General features: G+C 35.2%; 2 protein-coding genes across 3 annotated transcripts; one reads left to right on the top strand and one right to left on the bottom strand.

Annotated features, from left to right (window-relative positions):
* Positions 1 to 403: 403 nt before the first annotated feature.
* On the top strand, positions 404 to 15,811 carry LOC132550575 (proline-, glutamic acid- and leucine-rich protein 1-like). Its single transcript, XM_060214665.1, has 17 exons — positions 404 to 532; positions 3,195 to 3,259; positions 3,879 to 3,984; positions 4,341 to 4,487; positions 5,256 to 5,327; positions 5,702 to 5,755; positions 6,075 to 6,225; positions 7,235 to 7,370; positions 8,362 to 8,449; positions 9,662 to 9,756; positions 10,336 to 10,443; positions 11,061 to 11,199; positions 12,043 to 12,202; positions 12,611 to 12,666; positions 13,587 to 13,793; positions 14,413 to 15,204; positions 15,652 to 15,811. Exons 1-17 carry the CDS (start codon positions 404 to 406, stop codon positions 15,730 to 15,732), a joined length of 2,586 nt encoding a protein of 861 aa, XP_060070648.1. The 3' UTR covers positions 15,733 to 15,811.
* A 2,316-nt stretch (positions 15,812 to 18,127) lies between these two features.
* Positions 18,128 to 23,347, bottom strand: LOC132550572 (GPI mannosyltransferase 4-like). 2 transcript variants are annotated; one of them, XM_060214661.1, is made up of 4 exons: positions 23,299 to 23,328; positions 22,892 to 23,017; positions 20,689 to 20,846; positions 18,128 to 19,837 (listed from the first exon to the last, which is right to left on the bottom strand). In XM_060214661.1, exons 3-4 carry the CDS (start codon positions 20,798 to 20,800, stop codon positions 18,135 to 18,137), a joined length of 1,815 nt encoding a protein of 604 aa, XP_060070644.1. In that variant the 5' UTR covers positions 20,801 to 20,846; positions 22,892 to 23,017; positions 23,299 to 23,328; the 3' UTR covers positions 18,128 to 18,134. The 2 variants fall into 2 exon arrangements, with proteins under 2 accessions (XP_060070644.1, XP_060070645.1); XM_060214662.1 differs by lacking the exon at positions 22,892 to 23,017 and having other exon boundaries at positions 23,299 to 23,347.
* Between the last annotated feature and the right edge of the window lie 64 nt (positions 23,348 to 23,411).

Genomic DNA, 23,411 nt, shown 5'->3' with positions numbered 1-23,411 from the left:
GAGTATTTAGTCCGTGGTGAGCATGAAAGTACCTTTGTTCTTTTTTTTCTGCCAGACTGCAATTGAGGTGATATTATATATACACTGTGTAAACATCTCAGCTGACGACCTTATATCGGAAACTGTCACCAATGAACGTTGGCTCGATATGCTGGAAGCTACACATTTACGCTGTTTGTTGAACAACAACACCACACATGGATGCCGACATATTGCTATGACGGAGTGAATATTGTAGTTTTTATTAACACAAAATAACTTTGATAATACCAAAAAAGGTAGCGAAACCATCAAAATGTATTGAAAATAACCTGTGTGTCGACTTTGGTTATTCTTATAAATTTAGTGTCATTTAGAAATATTTAAAACCCCTTCATTTGACATTTACTGCGTAACTGCAACAATGGCGGAATCCATGATTGAAAACGTGTTTTTCTCATTCGTTCCATCATTTTGCGACAGTTCGGGTTCCAGGTCGGGCATCAGACAGCTTGTTGATATTGCAGAAGACAGCAAACTTTTTACATTGCAGGTATGTTGTAACATTTACATCATAATAATTTTGTCCGTGATTTACATTAGTTAGACGTCTGTCTCTGATCTGTGAGTTACTAATAATATAATATTGATAAAGTTAAGGAAATTCAGAAGATAGAAAGTTGGAATGTCCCAATTATTCGTGTATATTATAATAGTGCATGCAATTCCAGAGTCTGGAGGGTTAAACTTTTGATATTTGGATAATACTGGCCAGGTATTGAAGCACCGGCATAAACGCCCCGGGGGTGTGAAATTTTTCAGACGGGGCGATTAATAGAACACAAAATTTCATAATTTGTTGGTCGTGACATGCCATGGCTGCCACTTAAAAACGTTGTTTAACAAACTAACGAATTACTCAGCAAAGAATGCATTTGAAAATTGCAGTAATTCCAACATCGTTGTAGCTTTAAACATTGTTGTCAATTGCATTCTGATAACCTGAATTCTTGTATGAAATGACACGATAACAATCGTGTCAGCTTCAGTCAAAAACGTACAATGTTCATCATTGCTTGTAGGCCTAGTTTGCATAACAAAATAAAAAAACACAGTGGTATATAAGTCAGTCTGTTTCTTAATAAATCCCACATACCTGATAACAATGTCTGGGACAAAACGAAATTACGACACTGCTTTCAAGCTTAAAGTAATCGCCTTCGCCGCGAAAGTGTTTCGTGTTGACAGAAAACAAGTGCAGGACTGGTGTCAAAACAAAGAAAAATTAAAAAATCTTTCTAAAACATCTAAACGCTGTAAATGAGGTGAGAGGCATGTCAGATATGAAGATATTGACAAAAATCTGATGAGATGGCTACAGGACAGACGGGAGGCCAGAATACGAGTGAGTGGGAAAGCATTGCGATTTTAGGCCCTGCGTATGCATAAGGCAAATGGTAGTCAATCGTTCAAAGCCTCATATGGATGGTTTTCTAAATTCAAAAAGAGACATAACATTTCGTTCAAGCGATCTATGCATGTGGCACAACATGAAGTTTCATTAATTGATGATTGTATTGACAGTTTTTTGAATTTCGTGTTAAGAATGCGTCGGCTACGAGAATACCCCAATAGCCATATCGCTAACATGGACGAAACCGCGGTGTGGTTTGACATGCCAGGAAAATCGACATTGGCAATAAAGGGGAAAAGGAGGTCAGAGTTTACAGTACTGGCCACGAAAAACAAAAAATATCGGTGACACTGGCAGCATATGCCAATGGGACTAAAATCGCCCCCCTCCTTGTGCACATGCCAGGCATTTGTCCCCATCCGAAAGATGATATACTAAGAGGTATTGTGGTATACATGTACGGGGCCGGACAAAAATCCTGGGCAAACGAAGAAAGTATAAAATTTTGGTTAAAAAAACTCTGGGGTGTGAATAATACAGCTAGGCGGTTATTAGTATGGGACGCTTTCCGTGGTCATCTTACTGAAGATGTAAAAAAACTGGTTCATCAGAAATATCATTTAGACATCTGTGTTATACCCGGAGGACGCACATGTAAGCTACAGCCAGCCGATGTGTCGTGGAATAAACCCTTCAAACAAAAACTTTGAGAGTTCTATGACAAATGGTGTTTCAGTGGCCCCATTGAGAAAACCAAAGCAGGGAATCGTAAAGCCCCATCTAAAGCTGTAATGTTGTCTTGGGTCAAGACAGCATGGGATAGCATTAGCCCATACACAATCAGAAGATCATTAAAAAAATGCGGTATCACAAAGTCGCTGGACGGTAGCGTGGATCATATTTTCCAGCATGATTCTGACGATGAGGAATTTCAGGGGTTTAGTGAAAAGGATGTCCAAGCTGCAGATGACGTTTTGCAAAATTTAATGGGTGATGTGAACGCGCCTTCTATTCCACAAATAGAACTGAGTGAAAGCGAGACTGGTGAAAGTGAAGACAGTAGTTTGTACGGCAGTCCCGGCCGTTAGGCCTGCAGTATATTGAAATGAACCGTGGATTAAATTGATATTACTTGTGTACATGTCATGACAGTGTAATCTTCCTGTGCCAAAATTCATTTGTTCATGTTCATGGATACCAGGAATTTGAAATTTATTAAAAAGTAAGCTTTGTAACCTGACTCCTGAGTTGTTGAAATTTACTGAGAAAACAGATGTGGGGCGTTTATTAGAGACGGGGCGTTTATTGGAATAAATATGGTATATATGTAGATTTGGCTATGTAGTCAAATCTGAATGTATAGGGCAAACATCCAGGTGAGGTCCGGTCACACTTTTTTCATGCAGGTCGAAAAAATGGATGACGAATCATGTAAGGCAGTGAAATTAATGCTTTTGGCATATTTGTCTAAATTCAGGTGATTTTTTGGAATTCATCGTTGCATAATTTTCACGTACACACACACATTCAATATGACGTCATTTACTCATTGTGTCGTCTACAGATATGCATACCTTTGATGCAGATTCGGGCCACATGCATACCTGCCAACTTTCCCGATTCAGTCTGGAGTTTTCTGGTTTGCACTCCCTAGCCCAGTCTCTCAATCATATTGATCAAAATTCAAAGTCTTTAGACATGATGAAAAATTGTCCATGAACGAGTCATTGCCATTACACTGGTGATCCTAGTTAAATCGTGAAATATATTACGATAACATTTGCTTTTTTTTTCCTAACAGAAGCCAGGAAAATTGCATGAAATTATTGGTCATATCAACACCTGTCTGAACTCAGCAAAGCAAAGGTAAGTATATGAAAAAGAGGGTATAGCAATAATCTTGATGATAAAAATATATCTGAGTTAATTATATACAAAATCTACATGATTTTTCCTGTACTATTGCCATGGAAACCATCATCAACATTCTGGAATTAATACCAGTGTACGATCTCTATCATATATGATACCTTTTCACAGGCTTTCAATGTCAGCCATACATAAAGACTTGTTCACAGTTTTCTGCCACAGCTGATCAGGGCTTTTGTGGTCATTAAAGGGCCCCATTACAAATCAGAATTACTTCTTATTAAAGTTAAATTTCCAAAAACTTGTTCTTTACAATGTACACTTGAAATCTTCCTTCCCATTTCACTTCTCAAAATGAGTCAAAATTGCCCTATCCCAAAGCAGTGATAAGAGATGTGAAAGGAGTCACCAAAATGTTGCTAATCACTTGGCATAATGTATGTACTGGTGTTCTCATTGATGTCATCTCTATACAAAATTCAGTGAATAGTTAAAGTTTATAGATATTTTTTTTTGAAAAATGCATTTCTTTCATTCCTCATTATCTGTTTACTCAGAATATTGCATAAATGCCAAATTTTCCTTATTTTGTAATTTCTACTTGTTTCACTTTTAGGGTAGAAGGTTTGGTGTTCCTCGACAAAGTACTTGAACAATGTGTAACAGAGGTATTCACACACAATACACTCACATGGATTCGTTTCATGATTCAGATTTTCCAGGTGAGTGCCACTACCCTAAAATGTTATGTTGTGTGTTGGCAGAATTTTCATGTACCTAGTGAATTTGGAAGTTTTACAGAAAAGTCTGTCAGCTGCAGAATTTGCTTTTTATTTAGTGCAATGTATAATTTTCATAATTTTCTAGGTACGTGTACTTGTATATGCATATGGAAACTTTGCCATATAAGGTAATACAGAAAAGAATGTTTTCGTAGAGATTAAAACAAATATCTGAGTCATTCCCTTGATCTCTTGAAATGTAAAGCAAAAAAAAAAAAAAACTCCCATCTGATCACGATTGTAAAAAAATGAAAGTGATTATTGTTTAACACTAATCTTGAGGTTTTACTTTGTAGTCACATGATCCTCCAAGCACACAGCGTCTGGCATGTTACGTTTGTAGCAGAATTCTGGGCATTGTCAGTGACTTCACATCCTTGAGTCGGGAGGTTACCTCCCTTGTGCCACAGATCATCTCTGCCCTGCTCTCGGCTCCAACAGAGGTAATAAGTTGTATGATACCTGAATTCAGAACTGGTTTCAGCTGAATTAAATATTAAGAATGGGAGAAACATTTTGTGTACAAGATAAGAAGTGACTATTAAGTAAAGATATTAAATATTTTAACTACTTCAGATTTCTGATGTTAATGAATCACATATCCTTTTGCTTTTTAAAGTAATTTATTATGAGCAATATTGTCTTTTCCTTGGATTTATTTTTGATATTGAATTATCAAGTTAATCAACTGTGATAGTAAACAAAAAGTAAAAGATTTTAGAAGTCTTCAGTCTTGAATGTTAAACCCGAGGCTCTGCCAAAAGCTTGACTTTCAAGAATCTAATCACAAGGGTTGGGATTTCCAGTGAAAATTTCCAATTATCTATAAACAAATGAACATCAATGACGTAACAATACCACCACCAGTCAAAGCAGGTCTTCTGAAACTGCTCATAGCAATAGGATAAATGTAGGTCTCAAATAACACAAATAATTATTACATAACAGCATCAGTTCTAGTGTCATGATATACAAGGGTTTGTGTCTGTATCGCCAACATGCTTGTTTTTTATCTATATGATCAGCATATTATAATAACTTTCACTTCTGGTTCTGAAGGTCATCAAGTGCAATATTTCATACCATATGAGTTGTCACGCACAAGAAACCTTATTGATCTACTATGTAAGTCATATCTGTGTGCTTGGGAAAAGATTTTCATATCTGTTGACTAGATATATCTATTTATGAAAACCTTTTCTGTATTACAGTGGAGAAATGAAGCATGCCTCTGTATCAACAGCTGTATATCAAACTATCCTGGTCCCTGTGCTGCATTCAAGGTATTTAACTTAGGTTCCAGCACTACTTCTTAAGTAAATTACCCAGGTTCCTGTGCTACAGTCAGAGTGTATTATCTGTTCTTGTGCTATGTTCAAGATAAACTAGCTAGGTCTGTGTACTAAATATGACTGAATATGCCTGAAGTGGTAAGCTTATGAAATGAAGTATTCCCTAAATTTAAGTGATTTACAGTGACCAATGTGTTAAGGCCTATCACACTGGGAAGGTCTAAGCTTCTGTTTGGAAATTGTCATTATAAGGATCCATGCATTAATCATCTTTATGTATAAATAATATTGAGTAAATAATTATAGAAATGAAAATTCTTGAAATGAAATCCTTTTGATATTATATATCATGATTGCTTTTCTAGGGCAAGATTGATTCATATGTGGTGAAGGAACTCTCTTGTGATGTTGTATCAAAGGTAAGCAGTTTTTTTTCTGTAGTTGTATACACAGTCAACAGAAATATCACATTTTTTCAGTTTTCATTTCATGTTACTCTTTTAAACTCCTTTTTATACACACCTAGGCAAACCAGATGTTTTTATTACGAAAGTGTTGTCAAGTTTTATGTCTCAGAGAAAAGAACAAGATGTTTACACTTACTTATACATAATTTCTATTCATATAAACTTCATTCAATAGAAAAGTTCAAAGTAAACTGAGTGGTCTACTGTGGGTATCTAGTAGTACACACCAAGTGTTAATTAAATGATGACATTATGTACCTGTTATCAATAGGAAGTGATGCGGTGCTTCGCTCTGCTGAGTCGGTGTGGAGGTGGAGGAAACATGGGCCTGAAGCACACAGAGGGCTGGAGTGTACAGTTTAACCGAGTGGTCAACAGTTTACACAGATTGTTTGACCACTTGTATGAAGGGCTTGACACAGGTATGACTAGAGATATTAATACTAACATAATATTCTAAATCTTTAGTAACTGCACAAATTGTGGTATGTGTTACAGTAACCATATCTACAATAAGCCCATGTCTGGTGTTAAGCCCATCCAAATCTATTGCAGTTTCAGTAGGATTGCCACCAATCTGTGAACACAAATATCTTCTATAAGTATGGTATTTCACACTTGTCATTAGGGTTTATTGCACAATGAATACAGTAACGAAACCATCAGAAAAACTACGCATAGCAATACCTGAGTGCACCAACAGAAATCAAAAACATTTTGTAAAATAAAGCATTATTTGGTACATCCAGTATAAATTCTCAGTTTCAATTATGCAGTATTAAATATAGAATATTATCATATTTTGAGAAATGCATTCAATTAAAGCTACCCTTAAACTTTTTCACCTTGTATATATCACACAGGACATGTTTTATCATCAACTATTACTGTAATCAAGCTGCTCCATCAAAACATGATATTTCATGGTTATCCCAGTGTGAGCTAGTTCAAGACAATTAATTTTTGCACATATCTGTCAATTTGTATCAATGTATACAGGCATGTGAAACAATTTTGATTCGTTGTAAAAATGTTTGTATTTGATTTTGTGCTAAATTTTATGAAACAAATATTGCACATGAATATTATTAGCTATACAGTGTGCTAATAAAACAAACAATCTTTTTCATGCTTCCAGCATGCAAGTTCAAGTTCTAATGAATTAGGTTGAACTGAAGGAAATCACTTATTGTACTAGAGTCATCCAGTCCCAATTTCATGCATTTCTAACAAAATAAATAACTTCCAAAAAAAAAATGCTTAGGAAACCTGATGTGTAACATGTAATGACCAGTGACCTTTGACCTCTGCCATCAGTGACATTTAACTTGATTGACTTGTGATCTGTGCTATTAATGACATTTGTCATCATGGCCTTGATTTTTAAGAACATTGTCCAAATACTTCATTTTGGTACTCTTTATCCTACAGTCATGTCACCTGTCACTGGGGAGGATGGAACAAGGGTCATACCCCTGGAGGATTTGCCCACATCATACCCTCAAAGGTACCATGCCCTTATGTCCAGGTGCCACGCCTACTCTGGCTGCCTGCAGGCCTTACTCAGGTATTTCTTTAGATTTTGACATTTTATATAAAGAAGTAATTTTTTTTTTAAAAATATGTTTCTCATTTTTGTGAGCATAACATCTTTGTCTCACCTGCAACAGAAGTGAGAATGTGGTGTTATTTTTCTGTGGGCATATTTTTGGTACTGTTATGCAGTTATTATTTAACGTGTACCTGGAAATTTGAAGATTTTTTTTGAGGAGAAATACATGTGATATCAATTTGACTATTTTCAAACTAGCAAAACAGGACAGATGAGATGTACAATTGTTTCCATAATGCTGTGTTTCTGTCTTGACATGGCAAGGTCAGAAAATTCATTTGGTAGCTTTCTGGAATAAATCACAAGATTGTTTGCCAAAATAACTTTGCTTTACCTGTGTTAAAGTTCACCTGGGTTGATTCTTTTTTATTAAGTTCTTATGACTTTTGTTTAACTTAAAGGCCTAATTTTCTAACACCAGTAGTATTTGTTATGGAGATAATACATGGAATGGTATTCATTTCAGTTAGTTTCGACAAAACTCTGTTAATTTTTGGATTTGAACTCGGATATTTTGATCTGTAATATAAAATATTTTAAAAATTTACTACATGATGTGTTTACTAATCTGTTATTCTATTCTGTTTGTGAGTGACACTCAACCATTCATTGCCAAATTAATGATCCAGCTTTGCAGGCAAGCGTTATGTTGAATCCTTATACAATTGTGTTATTCATCAACAAAAATTGACAGCAAAGCAGTTATATATGTATTTTTGTTTCCTACACATTTCGTCTTATTCATATCTTACAACTAAAATATTGCACATTTCATTAATTATCAGCAGCCTGTTCATGTAGACACAACTTACAATAATTTTGACAATACTGTTGCTATATTTGTCATAATGGAAATGTGATGGATATTATTTACTTTTCTTCAGTTTACAATTACTTCTGTTTGGTTTATGTGGAGTCCTTGCTATGTAAATATTATTGTTTACAGTGAGAGTTTCCAAGCTCTTGTGAAAATTCCCGCCCAGGCAGTCCTGAACCTTGTCTGTAGGATCCTGTCTGTTAACTGTAAAATGCTGGTGAGTATTTAGCACTGCTGAAGGTTATGTCCCACACAGTCCTGAACCTTGTCTGTAGGATCCTGTCTGTTAACTGTAAAATGCTGGTTAGTATTTGGCACTGCTGAATGTTACGTCCCACACAGTCCTGAACCTTGTTTGTAGGATTCTGTCTGTTAACTGTAAAATGCAGGTGAGTATTTCGGTCTAATGAAGGTTTTGTTCCCACATAGTTCTGAACCTCGTCTGTAGGATCCTGTCTGTTAACTGTAAAATGCAGGTGAGTATTTCGGTCTAGTGAAGGTTTTGTCCCACATAGTTCTGAACCTTGTCTGTAGGATCCTGTCTGTTAACTGTAAAATGCAGGTGAGTATTTAGGTCTAATGAAGGTTTGTCCCCACATAGTTCTGAACCTCGTCTGTAGGATCCTGTCTGTTAACTGTAAAATGCAGATGAGTATTTAGGTCTAATGAAGGTTTTGTCCCATGTAGTTCTGAACCTCGTCTGTAGGATCCTGTCTGTTAACTGTAAAATGCAGATGAGTATTTAGGTCTAATGAAGATTTGTCCCCACATAGTTCTGAACCTCGTCTGTAGGATCCTGTCTGTTAACTGTAAAATGCAGATGAGTATTTAGGTCTAATGAAGGTTTTGTCCCCACATAGTTCTGAACCTCGTCTGTAGGATCCTGTCTGTTAACTGTAAAATGCAGATGAGTATTTAGGTCTAATGAAGATTTGTCCCCACATAGTTCTGAAACTCGTCTGTAGGATCCTGTCTGTTAACTGTAAAATGCAGATGAGTATTTAGGTCTAATGAAGGTTTTGTCCCCACATAGTTCTGAACCTCGTCTGTAGGATCCTGTCTGTTAACTGTAAAATGCAGGTGAGTATTTAGGTCTAATGAAGATTTGTCCCCACATAGTTCTGAACCTCGTCTGTAGGATCCTGTCTGTTAACTGTAAAATGCAGGTGAGTATTTAGGTCTAATGAAGATTTGTCCCCACATAGTTCTGAACCTCGTCTGTAGGATCCTGTCTGTTAACTGTAAAATGCAGGTGAGTATTTAGGTCTAATGAAGGTTTGTCCCCACGTAGTCCTGTCCAGATGCTTATTTTGTTTTCACTGAATAGTATTTTTATTTTACAATTTTTGGAGAGTAATGACCGTTTGGATTTTCTACCAGAAGTCAGCTTTTCTTGTGATAATAAACAGTGTAACGTTTCTCCTTTCAGGTAGCTAGACCTTCTACAGAGCGACTTTTATTAGCTGGATTTATACCATCTATACACAGATTAGCCATCTCTCTCCTCTACAACCTCATCAAATGGTAATTATTGATAATAGCCATATTCTGTTAGGAAGTTCTATATTGATACACATATATGAACTGATTTCTCTGAACAACACAGTGTGATCTTTTTCCCTGATCTGTTGTAGGTGTTTTGTTACATTACTCATGAACTGGTTTTGGTGTGTCAGTGCACAGTTACAAGAGTCTGTGCATGCCAATGGCTTATTCATTTTTAGGTCAAGGTTATGACCATTACACAGTCATCTGTAGAACTAATAAATGAGTAAAGCTCATTGTTGAACTTGTATAAATGTTTGGCTAGCCAATGGGAACAACAAGTGAAAATTTTGTTGTTTTTATTTCACTTATTTTGCATTGAAACTTCTATTTCACCAGAAAATGAAATTATATTGGTCTTTTTGTGGAACTTAGTGTGGTAGAAATTAGAAATATTCATGCTATGCAAATGAGAGATTTTGTCTTGATGACTGAAATATCCAGGTGAGCTGGGCTATTTGTTTCTGCTAGAGTATATTAATGAATTCCCAGATTTACCTATAGCATACCATACTGATGTTATGGTGTCCGATTTTACATGATTTATCTATTTTGTAGCTGTAAACTTCACCTTCTGCCTCACACCAAGTTGGTACTGACTCTGCTGGTACAAGAACTAGTCTGGAGTCATTCCACTCCAAACTACGGGCAGGCGCGCCCCTACAGGTAACACACTTTACTAAGGACTCCACCCAACAGGTAACACACCAAAACAAACTACGGTCAGACCCCACACCTAACTACTGATAGACCCCACCCTACAGGTAACACACCACACCTAACTACTGATAGACCCCATCCTACAGGTAACACACCACACCTAACTACTGATAGACCCAACCCTACAGGTAACACACCACACCTAACTACTGATAGACCCCACCCTACAGGTAACACACCACACCTAACTACTGATAGACCCCACCCTACAGGTAACACACCACACCTAACTACTGATAGACCCCACCCTACAGGTAACACACCAAACCTAACTACTGACAGAACCCACCCTACACATATCACATCACACCAAACTACAGACTGTTTTTGCTATAATAAAATTTCAAGGGATGCGGAGAGTGATAGTGATGGTAACCCTGAAGTATTGAGGATGAACTGATGATAAATCACACAAATTTCTTTGTATTTACTGACTGTCCATGATGATGATCCTAATGTAAATGTGATGTTTTGTGTATTATTCTGTAAATATATTCTGTATTATATAAAGATAGCTGACAATGATCATAGTTTACATCATGATATTTATAATTTAACAACAGTGAACTGAGGAAGAGTGTATACAACTGTCTGACACTATGGTTCCAAATGACAGTTACCTTCGTAGAGACATCCACTGAAGACTCAGCCTTATGTGAGGAGATACTTCATGATGCTGGAATGCAACTTGATACATTCAAGGTACAGTAATTATATGGGAGTATGCCTGGTAATAAGCCCACCCATATCTACTGCAGTCTCATTAGAATTGCTTACAACTGTCAAGTCTATTGATAGTTACAGTGTATAAGTACTGTACATGGTAAGTATGGTGGTGAACTGTATACTGTGAAATCATTAGTTTTTGTGGGTGTTTTATTTTTATTTATATTGTGGGTACTCTGAATCAACTAAATCAACATTCACTATAACTGATAAAATTAGAATAAGCCTATTGATTGAGTTATATGTATCCATGAAGTCAGCTTTACACATTTTGAGAAAAATTATGGATATTAAAAAAGATTTTACTGTGGCACTGTCAGGGATTCAATAAAAGTGCTGTACTTTCAAGTTTGAATGAAATAATGATTCTTGAGTTTGCGTGCTGAGAGTAGTGTTGCTTCATGACATAAATTATTTAAATATGGAACTTAATTTAGGTCTATCCATGTTTTTGTAAGTAAAATATAACATGATCTACCTGCATGAATGTTTTCAAATGATGTCTTTAAATCATGACTGGATCAACACTTCATTTGTTTGTTATTTACTGTGTTGTTTTACATTTTATCAACTAACTTCTCATGTGATCATTGAATCGAAATCAAAGACTGGTACAATTCTCAAAGGGTTTACAAACTTGGCTGTTTTCAAATAACTTATCAGTTTGTTTCATTGATATCTTTTTACAGATATGATAATTACTCTTGATTTGTTTTATAATTCTAATCCATACCAACATGAATGACTTGTATAACAGCTGCTGAAGAAATATTGATGATGAGAATAAGGAAATGACTTTGTGATAACTTGTGTTGTCAGCTTTCTAGTGGTGCAGGAGATAGTACCAGTAAGTCTGATCCTCAACCGCCTCCTCGCAAGAAAAAGAAGACAGGTTACCAGGAAATATCACAGGGTATTAGCTCCCTGAGGAAGATTGACAGGTTGGCAGGGGCAGATCTGGTGTCAGCAGCATTAGAGGGTAAATGTTCTCTACCTATCCCGTCCATACAGTGGTTATAATAATATGTGTTTGGGCCATGGTAGCTCAGTCATTAGATATTAGACTTTGGGACCTTTTGTGAAGATCCAAGGTGTTTGGGTAGATTGTGTCTGCCTCTAAATGACTATTGCTGTTGATCATGCTGTTTTCTAGGAATTTTAAGCATTGGATCACAATGAATATAAATGTTTCTTCTGTGATATTTTTAATTGTTATTACTCACGTTCAGCCCACCCCCCAGTAGGCCTGAATTTCAGTAAAAGTTATCTAATATTAGGTGTATAAACTCTTTTTTAGTCCTGTGACTCCTGTCCTAATTAATCTAGACCATTTAGTATTCCATTGCCGCAAAAATACTGAATAAGATTGCATCCCTTTTATTTACAGCCCTTTACTGGTGGCTCACAGCAATTGGATCTCAAATGTCACAGAAAATATTACAGGTAAGATCTCATGTCTGAAATAAAATACAGTGAGACTGTGTCCAAAATATATTACAGGTGATCTTATATATTATATGACCAAAAGATCTTGGATGTCCAAAACCTTTACAGGTAAGTCACAAATATCACATAAAATACCACAGGTAAAATCTTAGATATTACACAAAATACCACAGGTAGGTTCTTAGATATTACACAAAATACCACAGGTAAATTCTTAGATATTACACAAAATACCACAGGTAGGTTCTTAGATATTACACAAAATACCACAGGTAAATTCTTAGATATTACACAAAATACCACAGGTAGGTTCTTAGATATTACACATAATACCACAGGTAAATTCTTAGATATTACACAAAATACCACAGGTAAGTTCTTAGATATTACACAAAATACCACAGGTAGGTTCTTAGATATTACACAAAATACCACAGGTAAGTTCTTAGATATTACACAAAATACCACAGGTAAATTCTTAGATATTACACAAAATACCACAGGTAAGTTCTTAGATATTACACAAAATACCACAGGTAAGTTCTTAGATATTACACAAAATACCACAGGTAAATTCTTAGATATTACACAAAATACCACAGGTAAGTTCTTAGATATTACACAAAATACCACAGTTAAGTTCTTAGATATTACACAAAATACCACAGGTAGGTTCTCAAATATCACTCCAAAATCCTCTGGTATGATTATAGATTAGTTTTATAAACTTACAGGTAAGATGTCAAGTAGATACAAAAGGTAAGACATCTGAGAAAAATGTAACAAATAATACTCAAGTGTTTTTTTCAAGATTTGTTAGTTGTCTTGGTAACATTTCTATATTGAAACTTTTAATTAGCAACCTTTAGTAAAAACACATTTTTTGCTTCTTAATCATAAAATGTATTGTTTTGTAGAATGTACAGGAGTTTGCTATTTCGACATGCCTTGCAATGTTCCAACAGAGGAAGAACTCAGAGATTCCTTACAGAGACCCATGTTGTAGATACCAGATACTAAGGGTACTGCTGGCCTGTTGTCTAGTGCCTCATCCCTCGACACCCTCACCGCTCCACTGTTCCTTAGGGATCTTCAGGATGGGGCTTCATGACCAGTCCTTTAAGGTAAGTACAGTATATTCCTACACCTGTTAAAGATTAAATAGCTACATCATTTTCTACCTTGATGGGAATGCTGCATAGACAGGATTTTACTGATGTACTGTTCAGAATGTGTCTTTAGCTGATGACAACAAATTGCAGATGATTGAAAATCTTCCTGAATACCTTTCAAGTTTAAACACTTTTGGTTTTGTTAATGATATTCCATACTGCAGCAGTCCAAAGTGTCAGCACAATCGTGTACATTTGTAATTGAAGTGGATACTGTCTTTCAAGTATATGTGATAGAAACAACAATCAGAAAATATTCATGTAATAAGCAGGGAAATAAATTGTATCTTAAAATTGTCAAACAGGGTTACTGATGATAAAACATCTGAGAACATCTAATTACCTCGGTCATGATAATGCTGTAAAATCAGATATATTTTGGGAGTCAGTTTTTGTGGTCTTTCAAAAAAAATGCTATTTTGTGAAGACTTGATAAGTATAGCTCAACAAATCTGCTTATATTAACTTCAACAGTTATTGGACGTATGAATTGGTTGGTTATGATTAACCCCCTCACTCCTTTCACGGAGATGAATGATTTCACAGAAGCACATTTTGTTTTCTGTTTTAGGTTAACAAGATTTGTTTGGAGGCACAAAGAACTCTAGAGGCACTGATTCATCCTCGTGCACCTTGTATTAAAGCCCCAGTGGTGGTTACTCAAGTGTTAACTGTGGGAGGCAGTAAGGACAGTCAGACAGATCAAACAGTGGACACAAATAAGGACCTTAATGGTCATCATGACATTGAAAAGTCTTCAAATTTCATACAGCAGCAATCTGATTCCCAAAATTTCACATCATCACATAAACGGAGATCACTTTTTAGTCATTCAGAAAACAGCAGTGACTTTGAAATCGGAGAGGCTGGGAAAAGAATATTTTCAAGGACCAAAAATGATGATATGTCATCACATGTTCAAAACGAAAGTAAAACAAATGAAGTTACTGCAGCCATTAGTAGATACAATGATGACATGGAAGCATCTACATCTCAACAAGGTCACATAGTTCAACAAGACTTAGAGCTGATGGAAGAGGATGAGGATTCATCAGAAAGTGAGTCACACACAGAAATGGAGGTTAGTGTTGACACTTCTGTGATGGTGGATGGCAGGGACCCAGGAGTCACAGAACACACTGGTGGTGAGGTAGATGAGGAGGACACAGTGGTCACAGAGTGCACTAGTGCTACTGACTGCGCTGCAGTCCCAGAGTCTTCTCCAGACCTCCTTGATGCTAAAGCTGTTGAGGACCTTGAAGAACACTGTGATAGAAAAGGGAGAAAGCAGGAGGTTGATACCAAAGATACTGTAGTCAGAGAGGTTATAAAAGACTCTGAGAAAGAACTAAATGAGAATCAGGTAAACACGTAATTTTGTAGTTAGTTATTTAGTATACTTTAGATTTAAACCTTTCCGCATCCCCAACTTAAAAACTACTGTAAAACTTTCTTCAACACTAATTTTTCTACATTACATATATGTGGCAGATGGTAATTCATTTTAAGGCTAAACGTATTCAGTACGTAATAGCCTATTGTGACGGCCTTTCAGACAAAATTTACCGATCCTGGCCTTCTCATTGGCTGAAATATCGAAAAGAGTTAGAGCCCTCTAGTTCATGTTTGTTTTGGCATTCTGGCTTAAAATGTTGATAGGACAGTTGTGAAAGGTAAGAGGATGTCGTTTGTAAAACATTAGGTAAGGTCAATTCCAATAATCAGCATGCTTTTGAAATGTATGAATACATCATTAAGATTTCCTGACTATTGAAACATTGATTTGTCATTTCAATTTATATCACTTCAGGAGGATGCAGAGGAGAATTCTGAGCTGGAGTTGATGTTGTCCTCCTTTGTGAACACAGCAACAGACGATAAGGATCAATAATAATATCTCTTGTACAAAACCATTGTAACACCTAGACCTGGAGTTCAAAAGCATATGGATAATTGGATATGACATTTGAAAATGCAAAATGTATATGTATTTTAAATAAAATGTGTGAAAGCATTTTAACCCAAGACTTCTTGTATAGTTATTAGCTGACTTGCCGAAAGTGTGAGAAAGCTGTTCAGTAGGTTATTAACCATTGGCTATTTCCTTTAAGCAACTGCTTCTCAGTTATTGCAAGATCCAGGGTCAAGATATTAGGCTAGGTCATGTGTGCCAAATGACTTCAAAATATTTGTAAGTAGCCTGTCAACAGGATTTTGAAGCGACTTCTTATAAATAACAAGAGTAAGGATGATGCAGATTGCAAACATGAAAAGTACTCATTTTTACCTTCAGCAACCTATATGCAAATTTCTTGTGATTAAGAAAGATATTGCGGACTACGAAGTAATGAGAAATTAGTGATAATAAACTATTCTGTTGGACAATCCTTGAGAATATGTTCTTGTCATCTCTTAATTTGTTTCTAAACACACTAATTATAAAATGTCTCTTATCTTTAAATAATGATGAAAGATCATTGAATTATCAATCCTACTTATTCATATTGGAATTTTTTTTAAACAATTTAATGAACTCAGAAATTTACCGTACATTGATGTTTTTTATTTTTTTTTCTATAGGTTGTACTTCAATAGTAGCTTAAATTTTCATGAGATAATCAATATTTTTTCATATTTGAATTTAATTTTTTTTTTAAACACTGTATTTGGAAATAAAAAAATATCAATACCAACAACTAAACAAATAATCGTAAATCTTGCTATGTGTTATATTGTACGAATTCATAGAGTACTGAAAAATTAATTAAATTTTATTTCAAAGAGGATTCACATTATCTTTTAAATCCCATCTTGTCCTGACTTGTAATAAAACAGCGACTTTTATTATGTTATAGTAAAACATGCATATAATGAAGTTATTAACTTAACCTTACCTAAATATATCAACCAAATGTCCTTTAGATCTTTCCTTTGCGACATTCATGTTGAGATGTGCAACATATCATGTTGATTCAAAAATGTCATTTAGATACTTCTTCCCGAGTGAGAATTTTGAAAAGTTGGAAGTATGTTTTGGCCCACCATTACGAGATAAGATTATTCTGTGGTATCTTTGTTTCGTCCGGCTTTATCCCTTCACAACTGCTGGACTTGGACATGATAGTTTAACATCCCTTCTCCATCATACCGACATCAACATGGGCAGTTATTTCCTTGTGGATCTGATTTAGTGCTGAGAATGAAGTATCACTCTGTGACACCATTTATGTATGGCATGGTTTATAGACAAGACCTATAGCTTTCCTCACATGGGCGATAATTAACTCAGAGGTCAAAAGTGAGACAATGACAAGTGACTGCAAGTCTTATATCTTCACTATGGTAGTGTATTGTTAAACCAGATCATGACAACCCTTCTAACCAATAAAAACACTTCCTCTAATTCACTCCATTAATAAAAGATAAAATTCCCCTTGTCATAGATTTTTCATCTCCAATACCATATTAGTCAAACATCCCAATCTTTCTTACATTGCATTACATTCCCTTTCAGGTAGGGCGCAATGCACATTGCGAAAGATAAAATTATCCTGTCATTAGTTTTTCCCCATTTAGCAAAGATGGCTACACCAACAACTTGAATTCCCATTGTGAATGTGAAATTAAGTTCCTATAGATAGGGCTCAAGAACAATATCTGCTGTTCTAATGGATTGAATTATAAGATATTTCTCGCTTTTTTTCTTAATTTCTCTTTTCCTTATGCCTTACTTGACAATAAAGTACAAGTGAAGGATGTAGACTTGGGCCTCACTAACCAGGACAAAACCATAATCTTCCAAGAATTGCATGTATGGCTCTCTGCTTGATTGGCAGTTGATAATGAGATTAGCAACTGTCATCACAATGTGAGTTGGTGGGGTATCATGTTATTTATATATATATGATATTTCATGAAATGACTTTTTCAAAACACACTCAAGCCTTATCACTTGTTTTGTTACCTTAGCTGGTACATGAACACAAACTTCAAACAAACACTTTTTCCTTGCTTGGTCTTGCTACTCCATCCCTTGTTCACTTGACTAATATCTAAACCAGGCCTCCTCTGTTTCAATTATATTTAGTCTACACAAACAATAAGATTGTAAGGTTGGTGGAGGTACAAATTGCCATTACTTCATCCCATGTAGGACTACACTTTCCATTTATATATATTCTGTGTACTTGCATCAGTTAAAAATTCCTTCAGCCATTCTGAACTAATATAGGCATACTTATTCAACCAATTTATTTTGAGGAAGTAAGCAAAAAATAAAGCAAAACCAAAATATTACCTTTTTATTTTAATTATAAATAATGACATCTGTGATGATAATTCTGTCCATATTTTATAAAAGTTATGACACGTAAAGTCTTCGTATAAATGAAACAACAGCGATAGATCTGGTGGGTCCTCCATTGTTAAATGCAATGAAAATTGAGTAACAATGTCAAATTTTAAATGATGTTTTGCCTCCTGTATAAGAGACCCTGGTAATATCACATACACTTGGTGTTTCACTGTTTTGGGCTTATGATTGCTAAGACTAGTCCAGTTCTGTCCTTGTAAATCAACTATTTGCTTGTTTGCATTTTCATCTAAAAACAAATATCGTGGAGGCATGTATGTATGATAAAATATGAATTTATCTTTATGAGTAAAACAGTGTTTAGATGATTCTTTTGTTTTGCACTTGGAATGGAGATTATGCTGAAAATATTGAATACATGAAGTCAAACTTCCCTGATGAAGAAATCCAAACAATAAAGTCAACAATAGATTGAATACAATCCATGTACAAAGAAATGATTTGTGGTTCACAGAACTAACAATTTTCAATGTGATCAGCGTCATAGTAGGTAATAATGGAATGAGAAATCTCGGCTCTTGATGAGGAAAATATGACAGAAGAATCAATGGCATAAAATTACTGAATATCAAAGCCAGGTTGTGACTCTTCCATGTCTTTTTGTACAAGTCCAATACAAACTTAACAATATAGTAATACATCACAACACACATTGGTCCAAACAGTAACGGCATGTTGACCAGTAGATGAACATACCACGGGTGTATGCCATGCTGCGCCAAGTTATCACGTTTTGTATTATACCTTATAAAGTTCCAAGGAGTAACAATGACATATTTTGTGATTGTGTCTTTCAAGCACATGACATAGTCTTTTCGCGAAGATTGACAATTTTCAAAATCACTTTTAACAGTTGATAATATTTGAGGATTAAAGTACACAGAATCTACAAACACAAAAATAACAAACGATAACAGGAAACCGAGACCAGAAAATATCACAATGGTCATAATGGAATTGAATTTGTTTGTCTTGGTATAATAAGATAAAATCCAGAAAAAGATTGGCATGCTACAAAATATTAGAAAAGTTGGGCGATTAAACATACCTGCCACAACAATCATCCCAACAAGAAAAGCTGACAAGGGGAGAAAATTACTAGTTATGCATTCATAAGGCCTATATCTAGGAATTTCAGCAATAAACGTACTTTTGATTTTCTTTTTTGGCTTAAATTTCTTCTTTGATTTTTTATCTTTGACATCTGTACTCAGTACTTTAAAATTCAGAATTGTTGAACTTCTTGTTGATTTCCACTCTCTTATTAACACTACTAATAATAGTGAAAGAAACGTGGTCTCAAAACTGTTTGTGAATGTCCTTGTCAAGTAAGTCAACGTTACGTAGCTTGATGACACTAACATAAGACCCATCCACTCGTTCAGGTTGAGACACTGGCACATGTAATACACTGAAAGGTCCAAAACAACAGTTAGGAGGACCATGACTAAGCGTGGCAGCACGAGGATGAGGTAAGATGTCTCAAGTATAGGGAAATGATGTGTGAAGAAGTTGAAAAGGAGAAGTGGTGGTCCCAGGATTGTAAACGGCAGAGTTACGCTACGTATTGGAGACGTGGAGTTGAACTCCCATGGAGTGTAGGTATCCAAGCCCAGGATGTCACCTGAAAAATATTATGCTAATGAGATTTTCATCACGTTGGAGTATTGAATCATTTAATAGTCATTGTGTAAAATTTAAAGAAATTTAAAAAAAAAATTAGAATTACATCAACTTATCCACACAGGATTTAGAAAGGGTGCCTTAACATTTGTACAGATGTAGGTGCAGGTGTTGTACAATACATTACCAAATCAGGTCTTGCATGTCAAATGGTCACATGCTAAACAATTCACAAGGTGCTTCAATTTCTTGCAAGACATTTTGTATTAAGACTTAAAAGGTTGACTATGAAAGTATAATACAATTATCATATGTCCCCTGTTTCACCAAACATTGAAAATATGAAAAACAAAAAATTTGAAAGAAAATTTGGCAAGAATTCATATATCAAAAATGCTTTTCCAACTTTATGTGTTAAGCAGCATGTAGAAAGGTAAATGGCATGAATACTTGTTTGTAATACACGACATGATGTTTATCTTGGGGAGGGGAGGCTCTTCGTGGCACAATGATTAGTGCACCTTCCTTTCTCCAAGGCTGAAATATTCTCTTGATCTCACAAGTAGGAATACTTCTCTTAGGTTTAAATAATTACAACATTTGCTGCTAAAACTTTCATCTATGTGTTCAATAGATATTATTTTGTTGTTATTGTTTTGGGAGGTATTTGTGTTTTTCTCCATCAAAGATGCACATGGACTGGAAAAAAATGCTTCCTTTCTTTTCAAATTTATATTGTTTTAACTGATTTACATTTGATCAATGCTTTTTCAGTCAAGGCCATTTTTTTCTTTTTGGCAAACTATATATTAAGAGCTTTCCAGTCTCACAACAGTAATTGAACAATTTTACCTGCCACAACCTCCACTGTTTGGAAGAACTCATCAGGATGGATGTAGGCAGTTTGTGGCAATAGCACCAACACTACTCGCACCAACCACAGTGCAGCATACCATTTCCTCATCTTGTAGCAGTCCTAATACAATGCACCATAAAATAGCATTGTGTATCTGAAACAAACAAAACAATATGAAACTTTTGTGTTATCAAGCACTAGCTCTAAACAAACATACTCTGATAACACTAGAGACTGACAGGTCTATAAAAAAAGAGATGTAAATAGCATAACCACTCATGTTACAAACCAAACTGGGGACCATAACAGTCAGTAAAGCATAAAATAATTCAACCTCAGGTGAGAATCTGAAGTGTTTGATTTGACTCCTATACCTCTACAGTGTACAATTTTGCATTGCATTGCAATGATTACATTTGGTCTAGAGTTATGACATCAGTTTCATCAATTTGCTGCAGACATATTGTTTTGTCAACACTTTAAATTGTAACATTTCAGGCATAAATTCAGACAGACCTGAAAATATCAATACAGGCCTTGAAAGGTTTAGCTGAAGCTCATCAGTAGACAAAAGTATATCAGTATGTTCGCTTTTACATCATAAAAGACAACTCTGGTCCAACTTATCAAACCTTTAAACAAAAAATGGACCAATTGATTGTTTAGCATAAAGAGTATTGTATATGAAGAGACTGGTCCATCATGCTTGTACTCTACTGATTCTCATGTAAATCTGCTTTGTTTTGTTGTCCTGGGGCCTAAAGTCAATGCAACAGCCAGGGCCACATGACTAAGAGGACAGATATGTGTAATCATGCACTTTTCTAAAAGGTGAACTTGACAGAAAAATACAACAATGATGGAAAAGGGGCCTATACAGACAACATTCATATATCACAACATATTGTGTTAAATTCAAAATATCTGTAAGTTGTTGTTTTTGAAAAAGAACACATTTTCTAAGAGGTTTACATTCTTGCTACAACAAGTGGACCTAACAGTCACAGTATTATCTTTTCTATCATAAAGTAATGAAATATACAAAGAAAATGTGTATGGGAGTAGACTGTACACACTATAGTTTTTAATATCACAAGTGAATGTTCACATGTACAAGTAAATGAGGTTGCCTCATTCTTGGCCCCTAGAGTTGTCAAGCTTAACACTTTACCATCAGTGTTGATCATGTGGAATTAAGGAAAGTAACCCTTAAAGATCAGAATGAATCAACTACCCTGTGAAAGGAGAACTTGAACGGGTAGCCAAAATTTTTGCTCTTAATACATACATAATTGAAAATTTGTGTCGCTGCACAATATCTCGCTCAGAAGCTGTTATTTCATTAGAATCAAGAAGTTTTATATTCTGAAATGAACGTAGATTAATGATTATTCCCCAAAAATTTTCATAGACCTCTAACTTAATATCCACTTGGTTTCTAAATCAAAAGCAAATAATCAGTTACTTAAACATGGAATAGGGATGTGTACATCACGTCAGCAAACATCAGCTCAGAAGTCAATCAGTGATGAGTATTAAACAGGATGCCCCATCATTTAATGTGTACAGGGATCTGGCATTGGAGTTTGTGTTCGCCAGTCATGGACCAGGAAATAAACTAATAAACTTCAAATTCAGGTGCTGTCAGTTAGCAATAATACCAATTAACTGATCAACACTGTACCATCAAAAGTTTTGATTGGCATTGCACCAGCAGTAATTTATCTATAGTGTTAAAATCAAAAGGTCACCAACCAAAATGTATTACTTAATCTATAAATACAGTTACACAAATGCATTTAGGATTTTTAAAATGAGTTTAAATGTTCATTTTGAAGAAAAAAAAACTTCTTGGGCAACCTATCACATATTAACTCATTCTGATGTACAATTTCACATTTCGAATTATTCTCACATTTTAAAATTCTTCTAGTGAAAATAAAAGTCATATTCATTAAACATTTTATGTGGCCACAAAATATGCTCAATAAAGTCATATATTCACAGGCCTATTATGAATTAGGCTTTTACAAAGGTACAAATTTTCGCTAATAAACTATAACTACAAATCACATATAGTCTTAAGACAGGCCAAAGAGGCCTTTTCATTGTCTTTAAGATGACAATACCTGCTGTTTATTTGTAGAGTGTGTGCAATCTCTGATAGCAAATTATTTAACATTTACATTGAATATTTACATGATTGTCACATATCATTGCAGCTAGACAAGTTGTCTGGCCTACTGATAGGATGCTGTAGAAACAACCGACCAAAGATTCGTCTGCTAGTGACGTCATTGATGGTTCGAAGCTGGTGAGTCACACCTGCAAAACCATCACAAGATTTTTTGAAACTTTTTCCAATCGTGCAACCAAAGACAAAGACAATTATTTCCCGTATTCATTAACATTATAACATTATCATTTTGTTTATAAATATCGAATTGGGCCAAATCTTTCAAAATGTACCGTGTCACTCTCATCGCCTATTTTTTTTATCGCAGATAACGTAAGAGTTCTGGATCCTGTGTCTGGATCTACCACCAATTTCAATCTCAAATTTTGGGAAAGTAAAGTACGAAAACAGTTTTCTGATTAATACTCACTTGTTAATGCTTCATATGATAATGTTTCCCCGTCTCACCATTTTCACAATTTTTACATTTTGACATCGAAAGTTTACGTACTTGACATTTCCCCATGTCTCACAAATAATGCA

Source organism: Ylistrum balloti, unplaced genomic scaffold (assembly GCF_031769215.1).
Source record: "Ylistrum balloti isolate Yb309-2 unplaced genomic scaffold, AGI_CSIRO_Ybal_v1 Utg370128, whole genome shotgun sequence".
In the NCBI taxonomy this organism is placed as follows: Eukaryota; Metazoa; Mollusca; class Bivalvia; order Pectinida; family Pectinidae; genus Ylistrum; species Ylistrum balloti.
The sequence above is the reverse complement of the archived record's forward strand: the minus strand, read 5'-3'. Positions and strand labels throughout refer to the sequence as shown.